The sequence below is a fragment of the Sceloporus occidentalis genome, unplaced genomic scaffold (genome assembly GCF_023333645.1).
Source record: "Sceloporus occidentalis isolate IW3139 unplaced genomic scaffold, rSceOcc1.0.p SCAF_450, whole genome shotgun sequence".
Taxonomy (NCBI): Eukaryota; Metazoa; Chordata; class Lepidosauria; order Squamata; family Phrynosomatidae; genus Sceloporus; species Sceloporus occidentalis.
Window position 1 is genome coordinate 140,260 of NW_028317430.1, and position 9,583 is coordinate 149,842.

At 51.7% G+C, this 9,583-nt stretch overlaps 1 protein-coding gene across 1 annotated transcript; it reads right to left on the reverse strand.

Annotated features, from left to right (window-relative positions):
• Positions 1-6,387: 6,387 nt before the first annotated feature.
• Positions 6,388-9,005, reverse strand: LOC149271912 (protein lifeguard 1-like). The gene is made up of 6 exons (XM_089507015.1): positions 8,678-9,005; positions 8,425-8,558; positions 8,148-8,348; positions 7,554-7,682; positions 6,952-7,095; positions 6,388-6,537 (listed from the first exon to the last, which is right to left on the reverse strand). Exons 1-6 carry the CDS (start codon positions 9,003-9,005, stop codon positions 6,388-6,390), a joined length of 1,086 nt encoding a protein of 361 aa, XP_089363141.1.
• Between the last annotated feature and the right edge of the window lie 578 nt (positions 9,006-9,583).

The following is a 9,583-nucleotide window of genomic DNA, read 5'->3' on the forward strand; positions in this document are numbered from 1 at the left end:
CTCCCCAGTCAGCAAGCTGCAGCAGAGAAGAGGCGATCTGTTTAAACAGGACCCCTCACTGGGTATTTCCCAAACACGGAAGGGCCCCTCGCAGACACCGTCCGTGTATTTATAAAGCATCCATTAGCGGTGCTTCACGGCACTGGGGACCTTACAGCATTTAATGGGGCCCCGTAAAAAAGTGGTCGGGGGCCCCCGGTCCCTGGCTGCGGCTCGTGGAACGTTTTGCCGGGCTACCAACCGTCTGGCTGTATCTTTGCCCTGAAGGTCACATGACTCACCCGTGTCCCACGTGAAGGACGTGCTGGTGGAAGCTGTCTATGCGTAGGTCCTCCCCGTATCAATCCCTGTAACTCTCAGCCGTCCCTCGGCGCTTAACACGTCGGGCCCCTCCCGGCGGCTTGGCTGCTCTCTGCCGAGTGTCTGCGCGGATTGGGTGAGTGAGAGAGCCGGACTCTGGGACTCGACATCCCTGCTCTGCCCAAACCCAGGAGCTGACAGCGGAATTCTGAAACACAAGCAACCTTTACAGTAAACAGCTGGGATAGTGGTCGGCATGGCAACCGGCAGACGGAGACCACAGGAGCTGATGGCACCAAAACATGCGTTTATTATATAAATAGTATATTACAGAGGGGCAGATAGAGTTACGGAGGGGTATGTGGTGTCACACAGGGGTACAGACAGAGTTACGGAGGGGTGTGTGGCGTCACACAGGAGGCAGATAGAGCTACGGAGGGGTATGTGGCGTCACACGGGTACAGCTAGAGTTACGGAGGGGTATGTGGCGTCACACAGGGGTACAGATAGAGTTACAGAGGGGTATGTGGCGTCACACAGGAGGCAGATAGAGCTACGGAGGGGTATGTGGCGTCACACAGGGGTACAGATAGAGTTACAGAGGGGTATGTGGCGTCACACAGGGGTACAGATAAGAGTCACGGAGGGGTATGTGGCGTCACACAGGAGTACAGATAGAGTTACAGAGGGGTATGTGATCACACAGGGGTACAGATAGCGTTACGGAGGGGTATGTGGCGTCACACAGGGGTACAGATAGAGTTACAGAGGGGTATGTGATCACACAGGGGTACAGATAGCGTTACGGAGGGGTATGTGGCGTCACACAGGGGTACAGATAGAGCTACGGAGGGGTATGTGGCGTCACACAGGGGTACAGATAGAGTTACGGAGGGGTATGTGGCATCACACAGGGGTACAGATAGAGTTACGGAGGGGTATGTGGCGTCACACAGGGGTACAGATAGCGTTACGGAGGGGTATGTGGCGTCACACAGGAGGCAGATAGAGTTACGGAGGGGTATGTGGCATCACACAGGGGTACAGATAGAGTTACGGAGGGGTATGTGGCGTCACACAGGGGTACAGATAGAGTTACCGAGGGGTATGTGATCACACAGGGGTACAGATAGAGTTACCGAGGGGTATGTGGCGTCACACAGGAGGCAGATAGAGTTACGGAGGGGTATGTGGCGTCACACAGGCCCGAGTAGTGAAATAAAGGGGAAACAAAGTTTCACTGGGGCAGATAGCACTATAGAGTCGAAACTGCGTCATACCGGGGACACCTCGGGCAAACAGTCGCGGCAGCCAATGACGTCACACTCGCTACTTCCCGTTATAAACACACCGAGCACCTCCTTGTCAGATCGCGCTGGGCGGCAATGACCTCACCCCGTCAGCACGTAAACACAAGGCACGTCGCGCTCTGATTGGCAGATTGTCGCTAGGCGGGAGGAGGAGATGAGGCGGAGCTTGCCACGGACGGGATCTTGTGACCTGTGGGGAGGAGTCTGCCGTCAGAGCTGTCAGTCAGGAGCCGTGTTCGGTGTAATGCCCGCCCCGGACAGGGTGTGTGACCTGCCGATAGGTCCCGGTAACGGGTGCGCCCCTGTGGCCTGTTCAGTATGACGGCGGGAGATGGAGGCAGCGAATTAACGTTCTGTTCTCTGCAGGCTTATTCCTCCCCGATGCAGAGTCCTCCTCCCAGCACGCATGCGCAGAATGCAGCCAATCAGTGGCATAGGAGTGGGACCGCAGGGGGCATAGATCTGCGGCACTGTGACCCAAATGAACCAATCCGATAATTAGGTGATAAATTATCGAAAAGCGATGTTACTCCCGGCCCCTGCATGCTCCAATCAGAGGGGACATTCAGGAACGTCTTTACCCAGAAGCCCATTCTTTCCCTAATACTGTGTGAATGGGGCCACTGGTGTAGGTTGTGGGGTATTTTCCCACCTCTGACTCCCTGGTGTAGGTTGTGGGGTATTTTCCTGCCTCTGACTCCCTGGTGGAGGTCGTGGGGTATTTTCCCACCTCTGACTCCCTGGTGTAGGTTGTGGGGTATTTTCCTGCCTCTGACTCCCTGGTGTTGGTCGTGGGGTATTTTCCTGCCTCTGACTCCCTGGTGGAGGTCGTGGGGTATTTTCCTGCCTCTGACTCCCTGGCTGAATTACTGATTATTAATTATTTCCATAGAGACGTGTCTGCGTCTCACCACACAGGATGACCCCTCCTCACAGGCGCTTTCTTTAGATGTCATTATTTTGTCATATATAATTTACTATAAAAAAAATATGGTGAAAAAGTTAGAAAAGTAGGACTTTTTCTGACTTACCTGAAAAAAGCTAATGAAAAAAAACAGCTGAATAAACTCTACTGTTTTGAGTTTATGTTTTATGCTTTTTTGGTTTTTCTGCACGTTATTGGGCAATAAGAACAAGTGGCGTTTTTCTATTTCAAAACCATTATTCCAAATCTGGTAATTCTGCCCTGTGACGGAAGCCTCCATCACTGGGGCCACTGGAGAAGCCTGACTGCCAGCCTCCTCCCTATTGACTATGGGCCCTGGGTTTGTAAAGACTTCTGTGGCTACCCCCAGCAGTATCATCTCATCACTGGCTGAGGGGATTATCTCCGGCAGACAGCCAGGATCTGCCACAGGGAGTGACCACCATTCTTTGATGTTTAATGTTGTATAAATCAGTCTCCCGTTACTGCCCCTGTTGTCTCTGAGAGGCAGATTAAGGGGGCGGTTTGTGTCCCAATATCTTGTTTTATGTTAATGTGTGTTTTGCTGGATATATCCAGCTCTGTGTGTGAGAAATAAATCAGTCTTCGTTTGGTTTCACCCTACACTGAGTCTCGGCTAGTGACTGGGGAACCGGGGAAAGTGTGTTGTCCCAGATTAAGGGAGCACAAGACAGCGGAGGCAGTCGGTCGGACTAGCCAGCTCCGTGACATGCCCCCATGTGCCATTTCGGGTATCTTTGAAGCCGGCCAATGCAATTTACCGATCAGACCATATATTTTTGAAGACCCCCGGGGGTATTTCAACTGCTGATATTTTAAGTCTTTGCATGCACACATTTTACCACCGGCCTTTGTCAGAGTTTGCAGTAGTATTTCTTCTGTGTGTATTTTTCCTGCACGTTGTATTTAGGTATGGAGTTACCGCTCTGGTGTATGTCGCTGTCACATGACACCCCGATACGTGTTCAGCAACATCTCCCGAGTACACCGATACCCCACATGCATGGCTTTGTTGGGTTGTTTGGGGCTAAAAGGCCAGATTTGGGACATGTGCATTTTTCTAATTGGAAATTAGACATGTGGTCATCCTCCCCCCCCCCCGGGGGTTAACTGGGGCATTGTTGAACCCGGCCAATTCAATTTACCCCGCCATCAAATCATACATACAGGTAGATACCCCATGAGCATTTAACATGCCAGTATTTTAACTCTTTCCGTGTGAGAATTGTTTTAAGATTAAGCGCTAATTTTAGGACTAGCTCATAAAAATATTATATCTATATCTCCACCTAACGTATCGGTTTGTCTTAGTCTGTCATTCTCGTCCCGTCAGACCCCTTGAATATAGGCCGCACTTTTTCCCCCCAATTTAAGTCTTTAAAGTGGGGGTGTGGCCTATATTCGGGGTCTAGCGCCCGATGCCCGGGACAGGCAGCGGGGTTAGGATACAGATCCCCCGCAGCGGTGCACGGGACCTGCATCCTACTCTCTGATACGCTCAGACAGCCTCCCCTGCCAGCACTTTCCACGGGGTGTGGGGTGCCGCACGGGAGATTGTTTACCCGCATCGCTGCAGCCGGTGACCATCCGCACGATGCGTTTTACCTCTGCCCCCAAGGCTTACCAGAGCAGACTCCCGGGTGTCATCTACGCAATACGGAAGTTGTATACGCGTATTGCGTAGATGTCCCCCGCAAGACACCCGGGAGTCTGCTCTGGTAAGTCGGGGGGGGGGGGGGGCAGAGTGGCAGCATGTTTTTTTGGTGCTTTTTTAAAGAGAAAAAAACTTTCTTTAAAAAAAAGCACCAAACTTTTAGGGTGCAGCCTATATCCGAGCCAATACGGTATATGTCGTATTTATATATATGTATTTTTACATGTTACCTGCAAGTGGAGGCAGAGTTCTCCGGAGGGTCGGGAGAGGCCTTTTTTTTTTTTTTTTTTTTAAAGTGGTTTTACCCCTGGGCTGCCCCCTATATTTACATTACTCCCTGTATATAGGAGAGGGGTTTTACCCCCAGGGCTGCCTCCTATATTTATATTAGGGGGGGTGGAGTGTCCAAGATACAAACCCCCCACATTAAACTCTTGCAAAGCAGCCCCATACTGCGTCAGGAACCCGGCCGGAAACAAGGAGTCACACACCGGTGAGGAAGAAAATCTCATTCATATATTGTATTTAACATCACAATCATGCAGCGAGCAGCGCGGATGCCGAGACGCCCGTAACATTTTTTTGCAGATTCGGTAAATTGCTTCACATTGGTGTCCAGTTTGGAATAAGGATTTGCCACCTCGTAGGCCAGGGAGCTTCTTTCTCCCCCAGAGTGACTGGTTCTGTGAAGATCTGGACAATTATCTCTGTACCGTGTCCGCCAACTACTTTGGCCCAGATGGCCAAACAGCCACCATGAAGTGTAATGCAACCAATTCCCAACTTCTAACCTGACCACTCCCCAGCCACCCACAATAACCCAGCCAACCAATCCCCAACTTCTAACCCAATAAACCTCCAAAACATCTAATCCAACCAACCACCACACATTTTCATCCAACCAATCCCCAACTTCTAACCCAGGCAAACCTCTAAAACATCTAATCCAACCAATCCCCAAAACATACCTTCTAACCCAACCGCCATACATTCCAATCCAACCAATCCTCACCCATCCACAATTTCTAATCCAATCAACCACCATACATTCCAATCCTCACCCATCCACAATTTCTAATCCAACCAACCCATTCCCCAAAAACATCATATTCAACCACCCACAACTTCTAACCCGCTGGCAGAGCCTCAAAACCCACAACCTGATGTTTCTGACCCACCTACAGAACCTCCATGCCCGGCTCAGTCCATTTACCCTCGTTGAACCACTTAGTGTTTTTTTCCTATGCATGGTTAATAATTTGGCAAGGTCCTTAAACCGACCCAAACCTTCAATCCACCACAAGCGCCTCTAATCCCAGACAACCAGACCTGATCCGAAGCCTCCAACGCTCGCCTACGGAGTCAGCTTTTTCCGCAGAGCAACTCATTTCTACCCCATGGAATGTTGCCAGTTCCCCGCGCAGAAGAACCAAGTAACGGAAACCGGGTTGCTTCCGTTCTGTGACACACGCAGTTTGCTGTTAAATATAGTTTTATTGCGGATTATCTAAAGCCCAGCTCAACGCATGAAGCAGTCATCACATTGTGGGCATTAAACTAGTTGGTGGCCTGGACACTCCATCGCAGCAGAGCAACGCTCTGCAGACGGCCAACCCTCTGCACGACAGGTGGGGAATGCCCGAGAAAGCCATTCACATTCAGGGATAAAAGCGAGTGGAGTTTATACAGGCGTGGAAATGTCTAGAAACATAGAATAAATACTACGAAACACAAAGAAATATTTACAGCAGTTACTGGGAACGGTATGAAGGGCAAAAGGCGAGCTGGGGGCAAAGAGAGAAGGTACTGTGGAGGGGGTAACGATCTTGAAAGCAATAAAAAGTCGGGGTGGATCTGCCACGGGGGGTTGGGGCAATTACAAAAAAAAAGGGTTATTCCCGATCGGTGTATAACATGGTGAAAGCTGAGCAAAGGGGTAATTACCAGGAGGAGAGGGGCTGGTAAGATGGTAGGTTGTTTTTTTTTTAGTGGGGTAAAAGATTTTATAGAAAATACTGAATGTGGCAAAGAACGAAGGTAAATCGTACGGGAGATTGACGTGGCGCAGGGTGGGGCAGGTCCTCCCAAAGGTGGGGTAAAACAAAGCGAGACTGAGGTTCACGGTTACCGGAAGCCAAGGAGGGGAAGTTCGGGGATTTTAACGAAGGGTTTGCCGCTCAGTCCTTCGCTTTTCCAATAATGGCCAGGATGTAAAGGAAGATGTTGATGATGTCGGTGTAGAGGTTGAGGGCAGCGAAGACGTATTCCTCAGGGCTGAGAGACAGCTGTTTGTTTCCCAGAATCATCTGAGTGTCGACGGCCAGAAACTGTCAGGACAGAGAGGAGAACGTTATCAGCGGCGACATACAAAGATTCCCGATAAATGGGCAGCAAAGACCAAGAGGAGCACCTCCCTTTACCCCTCCCATCACCCCGCCCCTTCCTATACCCTGCCCGCCACTCTGTACCCACCCCTCCTCCCATCACTCTGCGCCCGCCCCTCCCTATACCCCTCCTCCCATCACTCTGTGCCCGCCCCTCCCTATACCCCTCCTCCCATTACTCTGCACCCGCCCCTCCCATTACTCTGCACCCGCCCATCACCCCGCCCCTTCCTATACTCCGCCTGTCACTCTGCACCCACCCCTCCTCCCATCAGTCTGCACCTGCCCCTCCCTATACCCCTCCTCCCATCACTCTGCACCCACCCCTCCCGTCTTGTGTGAATGTCGTCGACTCACGCATGTGAAGAGAAGAGCTCCCAGCGAGGCGTAGACTATGTCCAAGATCTTGTTGCGAATGAAGATGCAGAGTATGGAGAAGATCACCAATACGACCAGGCTGACCATCAGAACTCCCATACAGGACGTGAAGTCGTACTTTGTCTGCCGGAAACACGAAACGTGACGGCAGCAGCAAAAACCAACAGAGGGGCAGAAGATAAAGATTTAGCGTCTCTGCCTCTACCCCTCCCCTCCCCTCCCTCAAACTCTTCACATCCCCATCACAGTAAAGTAAAGATTCAGTAAAGTAAATCTTCCTTCCGTTCCACCTGACTCTAGTGTTGGATTCCGGTATTTAACAGTTTCTCCCGTCTCTCTTCTCCCCCCCAAGCCGGATATACGGAGACCCCTCATTATTTCCTGATCATTTTTATCCTGTAAACTGTTAATACCCTTCTGTTGCTGGGGTCTCCAGCACTGTACCCACTACTCTAGGTGAGGTCTGTAAAATGGGCAAACTGCCTCAACGTTCTCCATTTTTCTAACATTAAACTGCCGCGCTCACATAAACGTAGAGAGACCGGGGGCCGGAAAACAGACGTCGTGTTGGGAATCCCTACCTGCATGGAGAAGAGGACGACGGTGAAGCAGACGGCTGCGGTGATCCCGAGAGCCATAATCACGGCTTCCGTGTCATAGAAACTGGCAATCATTCCAACCATGTACGACAAGCTGAGAGTCAGAACGGACTGAAAGAGAGACATATAATGTATAGATAAATCAGTGACCGGCCCCCATATAATGTATAGATAAATCAGTGACCGGGCCCCCCTGTATAATGTATAGATAAATCAGTGACCGGCCCCCTGTATAATGTATAGGTAAATCAGTGACCGGCCCCCTGTATAATGTATAGGTAAATCAGTGACCGGGCCCCCTGTATAATGTATAGGTAAATCAGTGACCGGGCCCCCTGTATAATGTATAGGTAAATCAGTGACCGGCCCCCTGTATAATGTATAGATAAATCAGTGACCGGGCCCCCTGTATAATGTATAGGTAAATCAGTGACCGGGCCCCCTGTATAATGTATAGGTAAATCAGTGACCGGGCCCCTGTATAATGTATAGGTAAATCAGTGACCGGGCCCCTGTATAATGTATAGGTAAATCAGTGACCGGACCCCTGTATAATGTATAGATAAATCCGCTCACCAGGGCCACCAGGTTCCAGGGGTGTCGTCGGCGGAAGTCCCCGCAGCAGCTGAGGGTGATGAGGGAGCAGAAGAAGACGGCGTAGGAGAGATAATACGTCCACACGTTGCGTCTCACGTACACCTTTACACCGTCCACAAACGTGAACACCGCCACGAACGAGAACGTGACCAGCAGCTGCGCCGTGAGCACCAGGAACACCTGCCGGCCACGGAACACGCAAATTACACGCAAAAATCGCACACTGCGCACACACACACGCCGCTCTTCTACTCACCTTCCTTATGAAAGCTCGGCGGATGTTTTTGTCGTCCCAGTGGCTGGTGGGAAAGTCCTGGTTGTCGCAGTATGACGGGGGGCCCTCCTCGTGGTACGTGGCCCCGTGTATCGGGGACCCAAAATCTGAAGGGAGGAACAAGAGCAGCCACAGAAACATTACTGGTGTCAAAACGCATGGCCAGGTCTGTGGCCCCCGGGCCGGTCACGCCGTGCGGTGAATGCGGTCTGTTCCCATACTATTTTCCCATACTCACCGCTTTGCTCGGAGGGGTAGCCGTTCTGTCCATACGGTGAATGAGGGTACGGCTGAGAGGGGTATGGATTTGTGGGGTAGGGGCCCGGGGTGTAAGGGACAGGGGGGTAAAGGGGCTGCCCCATGGGGGCCTGGGTGGGGTATGGAACGGCATTGGGGTACGGAACGTCGTTATATGGGGCCACGTTGGGGTACGGGGCAGTAATGGGGTACGGGGCAGTATTGGGGTACATAGGCTGCCCGTAGGCCGGCGGGGGAGGATTTTGCCCTACAGGGTAAGGGCCTCCGGGGTCCCCAGTAACCAGAAAACTCTTCTCGTGAGACATCCTCGATGGCGGGGCCCGGCTGTGGCCCTGCGACCGCACACCTGTAAGACAGCACACAGAGAACACGTGAGAGGGAGGCCACGTCACACGTTTACCCCTCACCCACGCTATCTGCCCCAGGGCCGAATATTTGATAGGACATGATATCCGCCCCTCCAGCTGCACAGGGGAGGGGCGAGCACGGCAAGGAATCCTATTGATCCTGACACTGATTGGCTCCTTCAAGCAAGAATCAGCGGTTGACAGGTGGGAAGAGGCGGAGACTTGACCACTATTATACATCTAGGTGAATGCAGGTTACAGTCTTCACAGGGAGGGGTAACTGGCGGGGTATACGTCTGCTGTAGGGGGGCTTTAGCAGCAAAACTTCCGAGGTAGAACCCTGCGATCCCCTCATACCCAGCAAACATTCTGACCTCCTAGAAAAGAGGGGCATCAGGGGAGGAAAGAGAGGGGGCATCAGGGGAGGAAAGGGAGAAGAGAGGGGGCATCAGATACCAAAGAAGGACACTTGGCAGGTACAGTTGCGCGCTTCACCCTCCCGGTAACAGGTTTCCCAACCGCAGCAGGAAATGATG